This window comes from Eurosta solidaginis, chromosome 4 (genome assembly GCF_040869045.1).
Source record: "Eurosta solidaginis isolate ZX-2024a chromosome 4, ASM4086904v1, whole genome shotgun sequence".
In the NCBI taxonomy this organism is placed as follows: domain Eukaryota; kingdom Metazoa; phylum Arthropoda; class Insecta; order Diptera; family Tephritidae; genus Eurosta; species Eurosta solidaginis.
This window is the reverse complement of record NC_090322.1, coordinates 231,476,897-231,497,902: the sequence shown is the minus strand read 5'-3', so window position 1 is coordinate 231,497,902 and position 21,006 is coordinate 231,476,897. Positions and strand designations below refer to the sequence as shown.

Below are 21,006 nucleotides of genomic sequence, written 5' to 3'. Positions count from 1 at the left end.
TACGCCAATCATTTCTCTACAACTAGCAACATTTGGAAGATTGATAATTTTTAATCGATTAGTATAAGGTAGAAGATTAAATTAAGAGTCCCATTGAAATAGGCAAATAGTAAAAACTGCTTTTGTATTGATTCGAGCCTGTCAGTATGGACTTGAATACGCGGATTCCAAAACATTGAGCCATATTCTAATATCGGTCTAATCAATGTTGTGAAGAGGGTTTTCGTAACGTAGTGTTCGCTAAACTCTATTGACCACCTTTTCACAAATGCTAGTACACCTTTAGTTCTATTGACAGTGACACTTATATGAGTGTTGAAGCTAAGTTTGCAGTTCATTTTAACTCCTAAGTCTACAAAAACATTAACACTTTCAAGGTTTTGGTTGTTAATTGTGTAAAAATCTGGTTGTAAACACCTGCGCAAAAAATACACAAAAATTTACATTTCTGAAGATTAAGCGGCATGTGGTTCACAATGCACCAAGCAGCTAAGCAATCTAAGTCCATCTGAAGTAAAGAACGTTCTCCAATCGACGCGTAAGTCTTAAAAAGTTTTACATCATCAGCATACATCAAGATTTTAGAATATTTTATAGTTGTCGAGATATCATTTATAAATAGCAAAAACAGAATCGGGCCAAGATGGCTGCCCTGAGGAACACCAGAGGTGACACTATTGATACTCGAAAACATATTTTTAAAGATTACTCTTTGTGTTCTGCCACAGAGATAGGAGGAAATCCAACGAGTGAGATTAGGTTGAAACCCAAGCATGTCGAGTTTATATACAAGTAATGAGTGGCATAGTTTATCGAATGCTTTACTTAAATCGGTGTATATAACGCCGGTGTTAGAATTTCTATGAACCCGTTCGAAATATGAGTTATGAACTCAAGTAAATTAGTTATGGTTGATATGCCCAGCATATAAACACGTAATGATCCAGGGTGTACTGAAGTTAAAGCAGTGGGCCCCATACTCCTCTGAAACACTTTTTTTACGAAAAAATCTATTAGTGGTCTTGAAAAATTTCCATAACAATCTAAAAACAATCAGGCGAAAGCTCAAAAATATTCCGTAACAATAATTCCAATTTGATTCCCACAAGCCGCGAAATGACTCCTAAAATATACCGGTTCCGAAATGATCCCGAGTTAGCCTCGAAAACAAACACGAAATAGTGATATTATTACCAAAAATTGCCAAGAAACTTCTCCCATACAGTCCGGATAAGATCTGGATTACAATGAAGAGACAGTCCCGAAACAGTTCAACAAATCTTGAATCCAAATATAAAATCCAAAAATAATCCCTAAGCTACATTGATAGATATAGTCATGAAATAATTCGGAGCATAGTCCAAGACTGACCGAAAAATCCTGCATTTGTTTCAAAAAGTATTCCAAAATAAACCCTAAAGAACCATTGATTTCATTTCAAAAAACACCGGAAAATTAACTCGAGAGAGTCCAAAAATGATCTCAAATTGTCACGATGTGATCCAGAAATAACCATAAAACGATCCGAAACAACCTGGAAGAAGCCGCCAAATTATTTGCAAACAGCTTCGAAATAATTTTAAAATAGTTCCGCAATCCCATAATCCACGAAATTATCCTGTAAGTAACCAAAAAACTAGCAACTTTTTCAAAATAATTTGGAACATAATCTATATGAATAATAAAACCTATAAACCTATATTTTAAATATGTAAGTTGGGACGTATGGACATCTGGATGTTTCGATGTAGGAATGACCACTGATTGCTTTTCTTGCTAAATAAAACCAAAATGACTCAGTTTATTTCGATGAAACTTGGCTTATTTTGCCCCAAAACTAACAATCCCAAAATAATTCGGAAATAGTCTTGAAATGATCATGATGTTCAGGAAATAGTCCTCAATCGAAATTGTATACAAAATTTCCAAAAGCTATCTGCGATCCCGGGATATTTCATAATTGATCTCTAAACGTTCCTAAAATAGTACTTAAATACACCGAAAAAATTTCGAAATAATTTGATGATCCAGTTAGGTTTGCTCTAGCTCTTCATTTGTCTCTACTTTACCCATCTGTACCCCCATACTCTTTAAACTTTCTGTTTCCCTCACTTTTAACTTTTCTCTATGCATCTTTCTTTCTCCATCCACCATGAAACGTACTGTCCTTATTCTTCTACTCCTTCTTTATCTCGTCTATCTCTCACTTTAACTTACAATATCACTCTCGGTCTGTATATCTCTCCATTTAAATTTTATCTGCTGTCTCCTTTTCACACTGTTTCTTCCCTTTATATTACCTATCTGCATATTTCCTCGGAATTTCATTCCTTCCTGCCTTTTTCTCACCCTCTACAATCGTTCTCACGACTGGATTAAATCTCAAATCTCAAATAAAACCTTTTCTCTATCTTTACATCGATTTGTCTTCCTTTTTCTGTTATTCGCCTTTGTATCTAAAATTTCCTGCGAATTTCCATATCTTCATTTTCGAAGCTCATTTCGAAATCTCAAATGGTTTTGGTTATGCAGGTTAGGTAAGGTTGAACTAGCCAGTCCGTGAGAACCTTCATAAATTTATGGCGTTTATAGTGTTACTAGAAGTCGTTAGACCCCAAACTGAAAAACCCTATCAAACGGCAGGACCTGTAGTAAAAAATAACTATATCCTCTTGTCAAATACTATAAGTTTTATAGGACCTATGCCACCTGTTGCTTTTAGATCTCACAGCTGTATCAATCCAAATAGCTGGAGTCTTAGCACGGCAAGCGCAGAGTACGAGTACAAAACATTGGCTATCACTGACTAGGCTCGATTTAAAACAAGATTACCTTCTGTAAAACTCTCGCCTTCTCTTGATCCCGCGTAATCTATTTACGTCGTCAACGGAGCAAGCTGTGTGGGACCTTTTAGCAAACACATCCACTTTTTCATTCCCATCTGCTCCCACTTGCTTTGGTAACTAATATATATGTATGCCTCTCTCTATTCCGATTCTTTACAGGGATTGCTTACATTCTTAGATACTTTTAGATGTTGTGGCTTGCCAAATTATTTCCTTAATTCCTACTTGGCTGTCAATATTAAACTTGACGCGGCAGTAGTTTAAGCTAGCTGCCTAGTTCTTCCGCCTGCAAAACTTTACAGTCATCCCGCTGCTTTGTAGGATCTGTTTTTTTCGTATCAGCATATTATGTCGCAGACCCAAATATCTTTCATTATTTTGGAACAATCGGTGTATACGTGTATCGTTTCTAGTACTATTTGCGCAGACTTGCGCTAACCATATACCTCTATAGGGGCTTAAGAATCCCCTTTGAAGCGCAGATACAAAATAAGGTAGTCTGTTCGTCCAGTTATTGGTGACGCATTACTACTATGGTGATTTGGTCTGTGTTCAAGCTGCCCGAAGTCACTGAGCCTTGTAGCAGTTGTTAACGCTGTTCTGCGAGACGAGGTCTACAGGTGGAATGTATAGTGTTAAGCTTTAGAAGCCTGCATACCCTTTCTAATTTTATGATAAAGGTTTTGTTTTGTGCGCCTATCTACCAAACAAGGACTCCATAGCATAGGATAGGTGTTTAGGCAGGATGCCTAACTTTTCCGCAACTGATTGCGACCCCCCCAATGCAACTCTGCAAATCGATACTCGACTTAATTCACAACCACCCACACCATCACCCTCATGCATGTGCATGCATGTACATGCACGTGTATGTGTGCTTTTTGTCAGCACTCATGCATATGCATGTCGGGGTTGATGTGTGGGTGCCTTTCCCCTCCAAAACGGAGGATTTTGCGGGTCAACGGTTGTAGCTTGCTATACAACCGGCCTCTTTGATTTCAACCGCCAACCAGTTAACATCTGCCGCCAGCGATCTCTGCCGTATTTCTGCGTTTTATTCAGGTAATATTGTAACTATTGCTAGTTTTTTACATTTACCCAATAAATCACATATATTATAACGAGAAATCTCGTCTATTTTGCTTATTTTCATTTCCAACCCGCTTACTCCCGCTGAGATCGACCCGGTGCGCCCACCTCTCCAGGATTAGACGCACACCGGCCGAACATTTGGTCCTATCTCACCAGGAATTGGAAACAGCACCTTAAATTACAGTCCACAACAAAGCATCATAGCTGACCGCACACATTTTAAGAATTCCTCACAAAAATTCATCAGGAAAAGTATTTTGCCCACCAACAAAAAGTCTATTATTTAATACCAGCGTCAAAACACTGAGCAAGCGACAGCCAGCGGAAGCCACTGCAGCACCGAGTTATCTTGCCACATCATCACATCATCACCAGTATACAAGTCACCAAAAAATACCTGAGTAAGTGCAATATTTCTTGCCACATTTTTTTTTGGTTAAAACAACAAATAAAAAGTGCGAAAAATCAATTTAAAGTGCGTAGTGATTTCTGATTAACCGCGAAAAGTGTAAAAAATTTAGTGCCGAAAAGGAAAATAAGTGCAAACGCGTTGCATAAACGTCGTTTAACATTCCTTGTGACTATCTGGTCTGTCCCCCCACCAGCGGTAAGGCTCTCCGGACACAGCACAAGGAAGAGGTGCACATAACCTCACATTCACATTAAAATCTCACGCCATACGGCTGTGGCAATTTTCATTTTCTTTTCAAGCACTTTAATTTTCACTAATTCAATCGACACAGTTTTTACAACAGTTTTCACTGAGTTTTTACACTTTTCGTCGAGTTGTTATATTAGCGCGCGCACTTATTTATAACAAATTTGAACGTTGAAGTGGCGAGTGGCCCCCGTTAATTCCACAAAAGACGTTGTTGTTGCTCTCCCCTTCTCCCTGGTTTTCGGCACAAATAAGCTGCAAAGTCAGTGAAAAAATAAACAAATTGAAAGCGTTAAATAAAGAGTTTTTTCTATATTTTAATAATTGTTGGTTGGGTGATTCGCACAGGTTTTTTCAGTTTTACAACCCCTTTTAATTTGATCACAAATTTTAATCCATGAACATGGAATCATATATTAGATTGGCCGATCGAATAATCGAATTCGAGGCCGATTTTAATGACATCAATGCGGCTCTGCACACTGTACACACTCTTGCAATACAGCAAAAAGAGTTGCAAGCTAAGTGGGAAAAAGCAGAGAACGCCCTAGAGGAGTTGCTTGGCTCTGACACGCTCGACGCAAAGAAAATTGCAGCGGTCAAGATCAAGCATAAAGCGGCATATGCCGTATTCCTGAGATGCATGTCAAACATGGCTGAACTTCAAGCCAAATTGAAGGAGGAAAAAGATAGGGCAGTCAAACCTGAGGGAGAACGCGGGCGCGAACACAGTATCCGCCTGCCAGCTTGCGATACTGAGGTATTCAAGGGTGACTACCTATCTTGGCCAACGTTTCGTGACCTGTTCACGGCCATCTATAAAAATAACAGTCGCTTAAGCCCGGTAGAAAAGTTATTCCACCTTAACCAAAAAACCCAAGGTGAGGCAAAGGACATTGTCAAGAAATGTCCTTTGACAAATGAAGGCTTCGAAACAGCCTGGAAAAACCTTTGTGAGCGATACGAGAATAAACGGATTCTCGTAAACTCACAACTACAAATTTTGTTTAATTTAAAAAAGATAGATAGTGAGTGCGGCAGCTCTATCAAAACCTTACAGCGCGACATAAATAATTGCTTGGCATCTTTAAAAACACATCAGATCGATGTTTCAAATTGGGATGCGATTATTACCTATTTATGTTCGACAAAATTACCTGAAAATACGTTGGCTCTATGGGAGCAGAGCATTGACCACAAGACGGACATATCCAAGTGGGAGGATATGGACAAATTCTTGTCAAATCGTTTCCAGACACTTGAAACCGTGTCTGGTTTTACAGGGAATGCCACTTCTAAAGTGCAAAAAGCAAACACGTCGCGCCAGTCGACGGAAAACCCTACAAAAAGACTTGGTGCTTTTCAAACCAAAGTAACCAAGCAAACAACAAAATCAATGTGTAAAATGTGCAAATCTACGGAGCACAGATTACGCAACTGTTCACGTTTTTGCGATTTAAATCCGGTAGAAAGGATTAAATTCGTCAAATCCACAAATGGCTGCCTGAATTGTTTATCCCCAGGACACACAGTGACGAGGTGCACCAGCTCATACAACTGTTCCAAATGCCACTCTCGTCACCACACGCTCCTGCATGCGGACACACTTCAGCAACCGGCGGGACGAAATCCCTTCAAAGATGCGGATAATGCCCCATCAACTTCGGCACAGGCAAGGAAAAGACAGGAATCGGGGCAACCACCTTCCTCTGCAAATCAGAATGTCAAATCCTGCCATGCCAATTCCAGCACAGGCGTGCTATTAGGAACTGCTCGCGTACACATTCACCATAATGGTACCGACTTCTCCGCGCGGGCATTAATTGATTCTGGGTCTGAATGTTCCTTTATAACTGAAAGACTGAAACGCAGAATCAATTTGCCAGCGAGGAAAATGCATGCCCATGTTTCAGGCATCACAAATGCGGTGTCAGCTCAGGTGAAAGAAGCATCCAACATCGAACTACGTTCACCAGTGGATCCCTGCTTCAGCCTGACTACACCCGTACTAGTTCTAACGAAACTCACTGGGAATCTTCCATCCTGCCATATCAACGCAATGACTATGCAGGCATTCCCAGACTTGATTTTGGCAGACAAGAGGTTCTACGTCAACGAAGACGTAGACCTCATACTAGGCGGAGACATATATCCCCACATTATAATGAGCGGTATAAAGAAGAATGTGCTAAACACACTCTTAGCCCAAGAGACAGTGTTCGGTTGGATACTAACCGGTCGTATCGAATCACCGAATCCAACGAAGAGCATTATGTCTTTTTACAACGAGGTTGCGTTAGACAATCAACTCAAAGCTTTCTGGGAGGTAGAAAATGTACCCAAAAATAAAATATTGAATGAGGATGAAAGGTACTGTGAACAACTATTTAAAGAAACAACGCAGCGAAGTGAGAATGGAAGGTACATCGTGTCACTACCATTCCGGCAGGATTACCCTAACAATATTAACTTAGGACCATCCCTGAAGCGTGCATGCTCTCAATTCTTCCGGAATGAGGGGCGGCTAATAAAAAACCCTGATTTAGGAAAAGAATATGTTCGAGTGTTGTCAGAATATGAAACGCTCGGACATATGAGAAAAATTGAAAAGAATATTCCATCCGACGATTCGGATAATTATTTCCTGCCCCACCACGCCGTTGTAAAAGCAGAAAGTACAACCACCAAGGTACGCGTAGTATTTAACGCCTCGAGCCCTACGGCCAACGGCAATAGCTTAAACGATATTCTCCCCCCAGGCCCAGTTCTACAAGCCGACCTACCCATACTTATCTTACGATGGAGACTATACCGCTTCGTATTCAATAGCGACATCGAAAAGATGTATCGACAAATTTGGGTGAACGAAAATCACACCAAATTTCAACGTATTGTGCATCGCACTTCCCCGAATGACCCTATCAGTCTTTACGAATTAAAGACGGTTACCTTCGGAGTGAATTGCGCGCCATATCTCGCGATAAGAACGCTCCTACAACTAGCAGACGACGTCTCAAACTCGCACCCTACAGCGGCTAGCATACTGCGAGAATACATGTATGTAGATGATGTGTTAGCGGGTGGACATACGATCACATCGACTATTAAAGCCAGAGATGAAATTCGTCAAGTCCTACAATCAGCGGGCTTTCCACTTCGCAAATGGACCTCCAACTCAGAGGACATTCTAAGGGACATCCCCAAAGCAGACCTGCTCAATGAAAACTTCCTGGCATTCGAAGATACCAGTTCAGTGAAAGCATTAGGTATTCGATGGAATGCCCTCTCCGACTTATTTTATTTTCAAGCAGGGACGCTGGACAACCCGGAAAACATTACGAAGAGAGCGATACTATCAGCAATCGCCAAACTTTTCGATCCCTTGGGATGGCTGGCACCAATGGTCATTGTGGCAAAAATACTCATGCAGAGTATTTGGTTGGAAGGCACCGCTTGGGACGAACCAGTATCTACCAGTACGCTGGAACGATGGAAAACCTTCACCGACCAATACCATGAAATCGATAAAATCCGGATACCTAGATGGGTCAACTTTTCACCAGGAACCGACATCGAGATCCATGGATTTTGTGACGCATCCGAGAAGGCTTATGCAGCAGCCATTTACATGCGCGTCAAAACGGATGATAATGTCTGCACGAACCTGCTTCTAGCCAAAACCCGAGTAGCCCCAGTGAAAACTCTTTCTCTTCCACGTTTGGAACTTTGCGGAGCCGTGCTGTTAGCGGAAATCACCCAATCAATTTTCAGGAACCTCAAGTTGGGACCAGTAAACGTGCACCTCTGGACGGATTCAACTATCGTCCTCGCATGGATAAGGAAACCGCCGTGTTCCTGGTCCACTTTCGTCGCACATCGGATCACCAAGATCATCGACATGGTCGGAAATAAGGACTGGTTGCATGTAAACTCAGAATCTAACCCAGCAGATTTAGGTAGCAGAGGATTACCTGCGTCTGAATTGGTCAACAATTCGTTGTGGTGGCAGGGACCTTCTTGGCTGCAAGAAGACACTTCCCAATGGCCAGCACAAGAAAGTGACTACATCACCTCCGTAGAAGAAAAGAGGGCGAAGACCTGCGCAACAACAACAGTAAATACTATCGATGTTCTTCAACGCTTTTCAGACCTACCTAGGGCTTTACGGGTGCTCTCATACGTAATGAGGTTCTACCGAAGAACTCACCCCAAAACAAAAAAATCATTTCAGGTCGAGTCACCTTTAATCTCTCCTGATGAGATCAAATCAGTAACCCAAATCTTAATTAAAATCTATCAGAAACAACATTATAGTTCCGAATATAATGATCTAAAGGCCGGAAAACCAATTGGAGGGAAAAGTGTAATACTCTCACTTAATCCCTACTTAGACCAAGATGGCATCATTCGGGTAGGAGGGCGACTCGGGGCGTCAAAGGACTTAGCTTTTACTGAACGCCACCCAATCCTCCTCCCATACAACTGTCGGTTATCCCGGCTGACAGTCCTAATGTTTCATCAACAAAGTTTGCATGGGGAGAACCAACTCATGTTGCGTCTGATACGCACCCAATACTGGATACCTAACATCAAAACCATGATTAGGGCTACAATTCACAATTGCAAAGTTTGCACTGTACACCGAAAGCGTGCTCAGACCCAACTCATGGGTATTCTCCCTCGCGAACGCACGACATTCAGCCGTGCATTCACGAATACTGGAGTCGACTTTGCCGGACCCTTCGACATTAAAAGTTACCGCGGCAGAGGGTGTCGACTATCCAAAGGCTATGTCTGCCTTTTCGTGTGTTTTTCCACACGAGCGATTCATCTGGAGGCCACTACTGACCTCAGCACCCCATCATTTCTTGCGGCTTTTGCCCGTTTTATATCTAGACGCGGATGTTCCAAAAACGTCTACTCCGACAACGGTACAAACTTTGTCGGAGCTTCACGATCCCTACGATCGGAATTCAAAACTTTCATGGCACAAGCCCGAGACAATGCTGTCTCGAAGTACAGCCACCAGTCACTCACTTGGCATTTCATCCCTGCGGGCGCTCCCCACATGGGAGGGCTGTGGGAGGCTGGAGTGAAAAGCTTCAAAAGCCACTTCAAAAAGATAGCCTCACCACACAAATTTACATTCGAGGAATTCCATACACTCTTGTGCCGCATCGAGGCATGCCTGAACTCGCGGCCCCTCAGCCCGGCATCCAATGACCCAACGGACCTTGAGCCGCTTACTCCAGGTCATTTCCTCACTGGCGGCCATCTACTGGCTCCGCCAGAGCCGGATGCTAGTGAGAGCCCTGCCTCGATGATCAATCGGTGGCAGAAACTCAAAGCCCTCCATCACACTTTCTGCAAGCGATGGAAAACCGAATATCTATCCGAACTTCAAAAAAGAGTGAAGTGGAAGCATCCCAAACAAAATATAAAAGTGGGAGATCTCGCTGTCCTCAAAGAGGACCACTTATCTCCCAACGAATGGAGGTTAGGTCGAGTTGTCAACGTACACCCCGGCGAAGATGACCGAGTACGCGTAGTCGACCTCAAAACCGAGAAGGGTCAAGTCAGACGACCTTTGGTCAAACTGATCCTTCTTCCAACGGAAGAGACGGATTGCGAGAAGGCTAAGTGCTCCTCCTAACAATCCCTCCGTTCCTCCATACCCCTCCCTTCAAAAAAAAATCAAACCCAAAACACCATTTCCCCCGACTACCTACAATTAGAGGCCCACGGTTGTAATAGCATAGAAAGCAAATTAAGGAACCTGCGTCTTCGTGTCTCTCTACCCCTAAGCCTGCGTTTCTCCCGAGCCATATATTATAATCAACCCCCCGGTCTCGTGATGGTGCGAGTCTACCGGAGGGGAATCCTAAAACGTACGACGCGATGGCAATGGGGAAAGGGAGCGCGGGACATGAAGACGCGTTTCAACCACGCGCCGTGATGCCCCGCTATCCCTAAGCTTGTGGCTATGCCCTAATCAACCCCCCGGTCTCGTGATGGTGCGAGTCTACCGGAGGGCGATCCTACATCTTCTCTTTTTTTTCTCTACCTCCGGTCTCGTTTCGAGTCTGCCGGAGGGACTCCTACACCTGACTACGGAGCGAGACGCACGAAGACGCGGGAGAGCGTACAAAAAGCTCGCAAACAAAAAAAACATTTTTTTTTCGATCTAAGTTTTTTTAACAAGACTAACCGGGGGCCCCCCTGAACAGAAAACCCCATAATTCACTCGCTCACCCAGAGCGAGGACACCAGAAAATCCCCGAATTCACTCGCCCGCCCCGAGCGAGGACACCAGAGACCATCCCATTCACTCGTTATCCCATAACGAGGACATCATAACAACCTACCGCAGAAGGGTGAACCGATCTGCCACAGAACCTTAAGGCTTTCAGCCCATTATCTTTCTCACTTTCCAAGAATTTAACTCAAAAGTCACTCGCTCTCCAGAGCAAGGACACCAGAACCCTAACGCAGATCCAGGATCTGCCACATAATGCATCTGCACTCGGTCAAAGGCACTCGGCCAACTGAATTTAAAAAAGAAAAAAAAATCATCACATCACCCAAAATCTTTTCTACTCATAAATTTGAGTTTTCCAATGAAAAAAAAAAGAGAAAAAATTTTTTTTGCAAGTGGGAAAAAGTTCCCTAACCTTGAGCAGTATCCAGTACCCCTTACCACTGGTGGGGGGAAGTACCAGACTTACAAAAGGTCGTTAAAAGCGGGAGTGCATCCCACCGGGTGGATACTTCCCTTACCTCGAACAGTATCTGATACCCCTTACCACTGGTGGGGGGAAGTGCCAGACTTGAACGAGGTTTTAACAAAAAAAAAAACCGACTAATGTTATTTTTACAACTTTGCGCAGTATCTGCTACCCTTACCACTGGTGGGGGGAAGTAGCGGACTGACGCAAAGCTTATGTAGTATCTCTATCTCAGACGACGCCAAAAACTAGTCACCACTTTGTCTAACAAATAACTTTGCATCGAGCTTTGTAAAGATAGGTTATGAATGCTGACTTTTTTGAATATCCTTTTGGCACGTCCTGGATGTGTTCGTATCCAAACGACCCAGTCCAGACATTGTTAGTGAAATGTTTTGTATTGAATGCACGCCTTCAAATATTTTACTAGAAAGTCTTTGAAGTACATACTGAATATTCAAAAATTTAACTGCGACAATGCTGTTCGAGTGTTTATAAAATTATTTCTTTTACTAAAAACTTTAAGCTTTTTTGTATTTATTTAGTATATACTATTTGTATTTTAAAGTATGTATATATATAATAATATACGCTGTTTGAAGCGCACCAGAATCGGCAACAACAATCTTCTTGCTTGTCTTGCCCGATTGTGAGCACAAACCCTCAATAGCCTTCACTACATCCATGCCTTCGACAACCTTGCCGAAAACCACATGCTTATTGTCCAACCATGCTGTCTTTACAGTACAAATGAAAAATTGCGATCCGTTGGTGTGGGGTCCAGCGTTAGCCATTGACAAAATACCGGGTTCAGTGTGTTTCAAGATGAAGTTCTCATCAGCAAATTTAGTGCCATAGATAGATTTACCACCAGTGCCATTGTGATTTGTAAAATCACCACCTTGACACATGAAGTTAGGAATGACACGATGGAAACAGGAGCCTTTATAACCGAAGCCTTTTTCGCCTGTGCATAAGGCACGGAAATTCTCAGCTGCTTTGGGCACAACATCGGGACGTAGCTCCATAACGATGCGGCCGAGAGGCTGTCCATCAGCAGTCATGTCAAAAAATACACGGGGGAGACCCATTTTGCCTTTACTGCTTTTATTACTGAAGAAACGAACACCACGAAATCCTATTTGAGACGGAAAATATACGTATATTCTCAAGGGTCATGCTGTTTAACAAAATCTTGAAGTAATTTTGGTATTTGATTGTGATAGGAAATTTATATTTACTTATAACTGTAGCAGCTAGACACTTAAGAGTCATAAAATACATTAGTGGTATGGCATTGGCTGGATTGCTTACAATCAAATTGAATGGACGTTCATCCGATTCACTTAGTTGATCTAGGTCCCCACCGTGTTCCAATAGCAACGATATAATATCATTAGAATAGTTATATGGTTGCACAGCAACATGTAGGGGCGTTGATTTGGCCTAATTTTTGGCGTTAACATTCATTCCACAATCAACTAGTAGCTTAATAACCTTTGCATTTGGGAATACAATCGTTAAATTGTTCTCATCATTTGAGTAACCACTCTTTATCACATTCAAGCGAAATACACACAAATGTCATAATGTATCACAATTGAAAGCACTACGCACATTCGCGCGTACTAAATCTCGCACAGAACAACATACCCATTTATTCTGTTCATGCGTTGTTGCTGTACTATCTAATAAAAATATCAAATGCGCCACACATTTAATATTTGTTTCTTAAAGACCGGACGCACTTGCACCAGCTCTTGTGCTTCAACAATTGTATCAGTCATTAACCTAAATACACCAAATACATCTTCTAATATAGGCACGACATCCTCGAGTATCACAACAGGCATTTGAAACGTTTTAGCACGACCTTTACAGACTTACCTTTTCCTTTATTAAGTGAAAATCTGGTTAACGAACGAATTGGTTGCTGTTGAAACGAAAGGAATGCCGGGATGATACTAATTTTCCTAGGTAGCACATTAGTGACGAATTTTCCAAACCGTATTTTTGAGGAAATACGTGCCTTAAGGCAGTTGAGAGTGACAGCCTTTATGTTCTGAAAAGAAAAGAAAAATTAATTAATAAAAAGAAAGTAGAAGACAAATTTCAAGGAAATTATAGAACTAAAATTCACCTTCAGACTCTTGCTGATCTGTCTCATCCATAGAATCTTGGGGACGTCCAGTACGGAATACTTAAGACACGTTTTTAATATCCTCATATCTTTCAAATGCTTATGCATACGCGCTAATTTTTTACTGGGTGCGTACGCATAAGAAATTCCAAATCAGCCGTGTTGGACAAGGACTATTTTTGCGTCGCACTGCAACTAAAGAGGCTTCATTAAACATACCACGTAATTGGTGTTGCAGTTTGGGTTCCACCAATTTGACACTTTCTAGGCGTGGTTGATCGCTGCCGCCGAAACTCCGCATTATGTCGGAAATTACTTAATTTTAGTTTAATGGTTGAGTCTTTGGTACTTGCTTTTCTTCTTCTTGGGGATTTTATGGGACTTGTGCTGACACTGAAATGAAGAATTTCGCAGGCCAAAAGCTTGTAAGTCATTATGCTCTAGTAAACCAGTGATGGTATGAAAAGGCATTTCCACCACCAATTCACATATTTCAAATAACACGCCGTATATTGAATTTTGTCGATAGTTTGTTGTAAGTTTCATTTCCTACCTTACATCCACGGCAGATTATTGCAAATAGTGCTGTACCAATCAAGTAACAACTCGTAAACCAAACTGATACAGAACCAGCCTTCGAACGCAATTTTACTTGATCAAATGTCTTGGGCAACTGATCTGCTGCAAACTAATCAAGCCCTGGTGTAGGTGAGCACAATAAAAGCGTCGATATCTGCACATGCACGAAGAATGTGCAACACACCATGGCGAATGTTCAGGTTTTCTCTGACCAGCCAAAATACAAATTTCCTTTACGTCCATAATCCAATACCGCTGATGTATGTACGATCGGACACAAAAAAAAAAAAAATTGTTCGAATCAAGAAATAGGAGAATGTTAAAGGCATTAAAGCGCTAGGATGCAAGTCCCCAGTTTTCACTATGGCAAAACAATGATATGTCTTCTTGACATGATTAACTATGCTGTGAGGTATCATAAAAGAGATAGGATATCCAATATCATCAACCTGCAAAGAAAAAATTAATTAATAAGTGCACAAATGGACATCGCAAAGGTGTGACAACTGCCGGCGCGGCCGACGCCGCAGTTGGAGCACCCCTTTACGATGCCGGTAACCTAGAAAACTAAAGAAAAAAAGGGAAAACGATACATCAAACCCATCTGCTCCATCTCCTGGATCCCCATCACCCGTCACCTGAAAAATAAAAGAAAATGCATTAAAATCTGAAATAACATAAAAAATATTTATTTCAGTAAAATTATTGCAAAATATTTTACCACTTACCTTTTTTGTCCAGCAACGCGTAAAATTCCACATGAATTGAAGCAAAAACGGTAAAATAAATCTTTCGATTCATTTTTGTTTTTGCTTCATTCTCTATAATGGAATGTTCAACCAACGTATGTATGTATGTATGATACATACAAGAAAACGAGAAACGACAGAGTTGCCAGCCATGTTACCCAACTCGACCACCCAATGGTGCGTTTCTTGTTTGCGTCTGTCTAAGAGTAGAGAAGACAACACAAGGTTAAATCACAAGAACCCCCCCCCCCCCCCCCCCCCCCCCAACCTAACTAATCAGGCCGAAAGCATATGAATGATAATATAAATCCATTTATTATTTTTTTTTCAACAAATATTAAATTAAATTACTTCACAGCCGTAACTGAGTGGCACAGAAACCCACTTCAGTGGCGAAGACGGCGATGCACGGAGAGCGCTGCGGACGACGCATACCGCTTGGGGCAACTCCAACACCGATACGGGTAAAACGGCATATGCCCATTAAGATGGGCAATCAAGCCTCCAAACGACCGAAGATGCCGTTGGCACACACGACATCGATACCCCCCCTGAGGCGTTGGACCCTGTGCTGGCTGCGGCTCCCATAACACGTTCTCGTGCGCCTTATGGAACCTGGCGTACCAGGCGGTGGTGCTCCCGCGTAACTTAACCACCAGAGGCGTCTGCAGGGCCCGGAGCACACAGGGCCTAACTTGTCGCAACACCTCCTCCCCGCTCCGGGTATTGTACGTCCGCCACCACCTGGATTGGCTCCTCTCCCCCAGTCTCCAAACACACGAGAAGCATTTGCATCGGTTCCATCTAAAAAAAAAAAAAAAAAAAAAAAAAAAAAAAAAAAAAAAAAAAAAAAAAAACCCATTAGAAAAAACTATTAAAAATCAGTGAGGAACCCGTCATACTTACATTTAAACAGCTTGAAAATCCAAATAACAATGTGGTGAGGGTAATGTATCCACCACAATCCTGCATTCATGTATCCTGGAAAATTCCTGTTACGGGAAAACAACTGGATGGCAACCCGCAATAACCACGGCAGCTTCATTAGTGCTGTCAGACTAAGGGCGGATACCGAACATTAAATGGACAAAATAAGTACCGAAAACCACACATAACATCACAATCGGGACTGACGCGTCTTTTGTATTTTTGCCAATACGGGCATCTACTGCAGTACCAAGCAGTCATCCATAACAAATGAATTCAAAAAAAAGGAGGAAAACAAAACAAAAACAAACCTCTCCTTGCACAAAAAATTTAACATTTTTTTTACAAAGACATTTTTTTTGTTGTCGTTTTTTTTTTACCCTTTCCGTTTTTTTTTGGGTACTGTTTTCTGGCTGGGGGGCAGGACTTGTTGTTTTTCAACAACAAATATCACAAAAGGTCATTATAAGAGCTCGGTGCAAAAACCATTCGAGTCCCGAAAGTAAAGAATCCCGACACGACAAAGTCCCGAAATTGGGAAAGTCAACCTTTTCTACCGGCCTAGTGTGCTACTACCCCAGTGACCTAGTTTTTGTTTCAAGGGCAAGCAAATACATATATGTATATATATATACTCGCACACCACAAATTCACCATACCAGCTGTCAGCTAACCAAGAAATACACGACAGAGTTGCATGGTACATTTAGCATAATGGTACGTGCAGATAGAACGCGTCGTGAAGAACGCATCGCCAATCTGCATGCAAGCACCGGCAGTTGGTACATTTTCCAATTTAATTACGATGTTCGCTATTCGTCATGAGCTGTCACACAAAATTAAACCAATACCGTCGTCAGCCTCTACGCTTCGATTTAAACTCGGTTTATTCACCTATTTTAACGTACGTTTGTTAAGAAAACAACACGCGTATCCCGAAAACAAGTAATTTTGCGCGGGTGGCTTGGAATCACGTCCGCTCCAACCTCCCACACACTGCAATCTTGCTGGTTATGTTGAAATATATAAGCTTCTCGAAATCACAGCACTAACTACTTTGCAAAAACGCTCTCGTCACTCCACGTCATTTGACTAGTCATTTTACGGTGACAGGTTATATTCGTAGTCACATTTGCAAGGGCGTGGGTAGTTTGTGACCAGGTGTTTTGTAGGGTAATAATATAATACACAACTGACGAAATGCATGCGCTGCAGCGAAAACGCGCATCACCCAACCAACCTCACGGCCACTCGCCCTGGCACATCCATAAAAATGCCACAGTCGCCCTGAGAGCGACACGACACGTTATACGCTGGAACGGAGACCTCGGCCTCTTCGTCCAGCCCAGAAAAACCTCAAAACCATCAAATCTGGAATGGAGACCTCGGCCTCTCCATCCGGAACGACAACAACCAAAGAATAACAAAAAATGGTGCCAATCTGGAACGGAGACCTCGGCCTCTTCGTCCAGCCTTACTGGCCACCGACTATACACATATTACATTCTGAATTTCTATATTTAAGAATTATGTATAATTCAATGGCAAGAAATATTCACTTACATCTGTTCATCACCGTTAACTTTTATCATCCTAGCTTAGGTGGCATGCTAAGCAAGTCGGAAAGGATTCCCGGCCATTTTGCGCCGCCGACGAACTCTTCATTTAGATTAAGTTTAGTGTGTAAGTCTTACATTAATTTTTTCTCGTTTCAGCGGAGGTCATTGGCGGAAAACGATGTTGCGTATCGCAAGGGGGGCCGGCATGTTTAGGCAGGATGCCTAACTTTTCCGCAACTGATTGCGACCCCCCCAATGCAACTCTGCAAATCGATACTCGACTTAATTCACAACCACCCACACCATCACCCTCATGCATGTGCATGCATGTACATGCACGTGTATGTGTGCTTTTTGTCAGCACTCATGCATATGCATGTCGGGGTTGATGTGTGGGTGCCTTTCCCCTCCAAAACGGAGGATTTTGCGGGTCAACGGTTGTAGCTTGCTATACAACCGGCCTCTTTGATTTCAACCGCCAACCAGTTAACATCTGCCGCCAGCGATCTCTGCCGTATTTCTGCGTTTTATTCAGGTAATATTGTAACTATTGCTAGTTTTTTACATTTACCCAATAAATCACATATATTATAACGAGAAATCTCGTCTATTTTGCTTATTTTCATTTCCAACCCGCTTACTCCCGCTGAGATCGACCCGGTGCGCCCACCTCTCCAGGATTAGACGCACACCGGCCGAACAATAGGCTTTTCACTCGCTGTAATTAACCAAAGAAAGAAAGGGAGAGGGCGATAAACCACATTGTATACTCCAGTGTTCTCAAAAACAATTATTGGATATTTATCATTAGCTGCCCAGCTATGTAGGTCCCAAAGCACCCGTTGAATCAAGGAGCTTATTGTTATAAGGCGCTTGCCTCTTTTGACAACTGCAAAGTCATATAATAGAGCACTTGATTGTTAACCAAAGTTCACAGTAGAAGTGATAATACCCTACCACTTTGACTGATTTCGCGGCCTCATAACACTAGCATTGTGAAGTTATCTTCCTGCACTTTTATCATGTAGCCGATCCATCTGGTTATGGCTGGATGTACTTCAACGTAATTAAGACCTTTCATAATCGCATGTTTAGCTGCATTTCTGTGTTCACAAAGCTTAACAGCACTAGTGCGTTTTTTACGCTTTTTAGGAGAGCATTTCAAAAATTAAAATTATATGTTATTGTGTTTAAATTATGTTTGCCTTTTCTTAATATCTCGTTAACTATTGGAGTGATCTTCGCAAAATTTTGACACAATATGAAATCGAATAAGGAGAATTCAACCATGATAATAACTCAATTTTGCCAAAAATGGACTTGTGCTGTTAAGTCTTGTGACCACAGATTTTTCGAAGTCTTGCAGGTCACTTATGTCATACTCTTTATATTGCAGGGCTTTCTCTATGTTTATAATCACTCTTTGAAGTTCCATATGAACCCACTTGCTTTTCTTGTACGAACGTGTTATTTCTACGAATATATAATATTTATCTTCATGTATTCGAGAACTTCATATATACATATGACGAGATAAGGTATATTTGATATATATCATATGTTTGTAAAGTAATTTTTATTTTTTTTACACCGCATAGCGCCACACAGTGGAACGTGAGCTATCTTAAATCTAAAATGCGTGTGCTGAAAACTAATAAACACCAAAACTAATAAATTTCTTTCGCACAAAACGCTTTCATCAGCCGTTCATGCTTTATTTTAACTTTCAACCGTTGGTGGTCACCTTTTACCATTCTCACGTCTAGAGCGTGCTAGTGAACTTAGCTGAAATGTGAGTTTAACTTGTTTATATACAACATATGTATGTAGATTTGAGTACACTTCCTCCTCGAGTATACACCTCGTTTTTGTTGCTCCCATCACAAAATGTATATTTTTGCAAGTGTAGTGGTAAGACAGGTTTTCGTTAAGCATACATTTCCTGCCATTGGAATATGTTAAACTCAAGCACACATTCGCACTTTTTAATTTATTTAGTATCATTATGTATTCGCAAGGCATAGCACAGATCTATGTCAAATCAAATTTTGAAACAATAAAACACCAAAATATAACTCGACCTGGGATCACATTGTGCACGTGAGACCACAAAGTTTTGTGTAACTATTTTTGTTATTCTAGGCACGTTTTATGAGAATCGAGAAGGCGAGTGTATAACAGTTGAACAGCTCTTTTAAGCTTCCAAAAATAGTTTTTTCTCTTTCGGTAATGTTAACGCTAAATAAGGTTAGGTCTGATGGAAGTGGCTGCCCGAGGACATACTTAGGGCAGTGATATTAGGCCCGTTGTGATAACACGAAATGAAATCATTACCATTCCGCTTCCAACAATTTTGAAGACCTGATAAGCCTACCAAGTCCTGGACGTCCAACTTCATGATCTAGCGCAGATTATCTATAAATGTAGCTCCCGTAAAGCATTGTCTTGCGCCACTTAGCGCCAGGCAGTTGCAAATATCGTTAACCAACCTTTTCTTCTCTTAATCTCCTTTATAATTCTTGCAGTACTGACGCCAAGTGACCATTCCTAACCTTTCTTCATATCTACCTAAGAAGCAGTTCTCTGTTAGTACTCCTTATTTACTTACTTAATTGGCGTTTAACCGTTTAAACGGTTATAACCATCCAACAAAGCGCACCCGTCGCTTCTTATTTGTATTAGCTGGCGTCAATTGGTCACACAAAGGGAGCTTAAATCCTTTTCCACCTGATCCTTCCAGTAAAAGGTGGAGCAGTGTATGGAGAGGCAAGTTGGGAAAGCTTCCCCACTCTCCAGGGAATATCGAGAGCGATTCTTTTGATAGTGGATCAAGCAGCTCACTACTTGTGGTTGATTGCGGACAAGTATCCTTTGGATAGCCACTGAACATCCGATTTGAGCTGAACTAATGCGATAAGGCAGCAACCTAGCTTGGTAACTCTGGCATATTCGATTTAAAAGGCTAACTGGTGGATTTTTATAAGCAGCATCTGTGTTCGACAAGGTATGACTGCAAGCGGGCGTCTGTTCTGTATCAAGCGGATCGCTATATAAACGTGTAAGTAACATTTGTGTTTGTAGCAGTCTTTCGTCGGCTTGACGGTGGATGTGCTCTGTTAGCATTAGCTTGCATATGGCAAGGGGTGTATTTAAGCGTTTGCATTGTGACTGATTTAAGGTATGGAAATTTTGACGAAATATTTACCATAAAGTTGCTTTCCGTAACTGTTGTGGTCGCACAGCGAAAAAAACAATTATAAGTTAAGTACACTAGGTACAGGTATAAATGAATCGAGATAGATATAGACTTCCACATATCGAAATCATCAGTATTGAAAAAAAATTTGACTGAGCCATGTCCGTCCGTTCGTTCGTCTGTCCGCCCGTCTGTCCATTAACACGATAACTCGAGTAAATATTTAGGTATCTTCACCATATTTGGTACACGAGCTTATCTGGACAAAGAACAGATTGGTATTGAAAATGAGCGAAATCGGATGGTAATCACGTCCCCTTTTTATGTGTATAACATATTGGAAAACTCAAAAAACCTGATAATTTAGTAAATAATACACCAAGAATGTTGAAATTTGACGTGTGGACTGATTATTGAGACTCTTGATAAAAAAAAAAAAAAAAAAAAATGTTTAAATGGGTGTGTTACCGCCTACTTTTGATAAAATCAATTTTACAAATATTATTAATCATAAATCAAAATCGTTAAACCTATC

General features: G+C 41.5%; 2 protein-coding genes across 2 annotated transcripts in view; one reads left to right on the top strand and one right to left on the bottom strand.

Moving 5' to 3' along the window:
• shakB (shaking B) overlaps positions 1-21,006 on the top strand; it is an 840,660-nt gene that overhangs the window by 463,988 nt on the left and 355,666 nt on the right. The window lies entirely within an intron of this gene.
• Positions 11,822-12,470, bottom strand: LOC137249160 (peptidyl-prolyl cis-trans isomerase-like). The gene has a single exon (XM_067780441.1). The coding sequence runs from the start codon at positions 12,410-12,412 to the stop codon at positions 11,873-11,875; it is 540 nt and encodes a 179-aa protein (XP_067636542.1). The 5' UTR covers positions 12,413-12,470; the 3' UTR covers positions 11,822-11,872.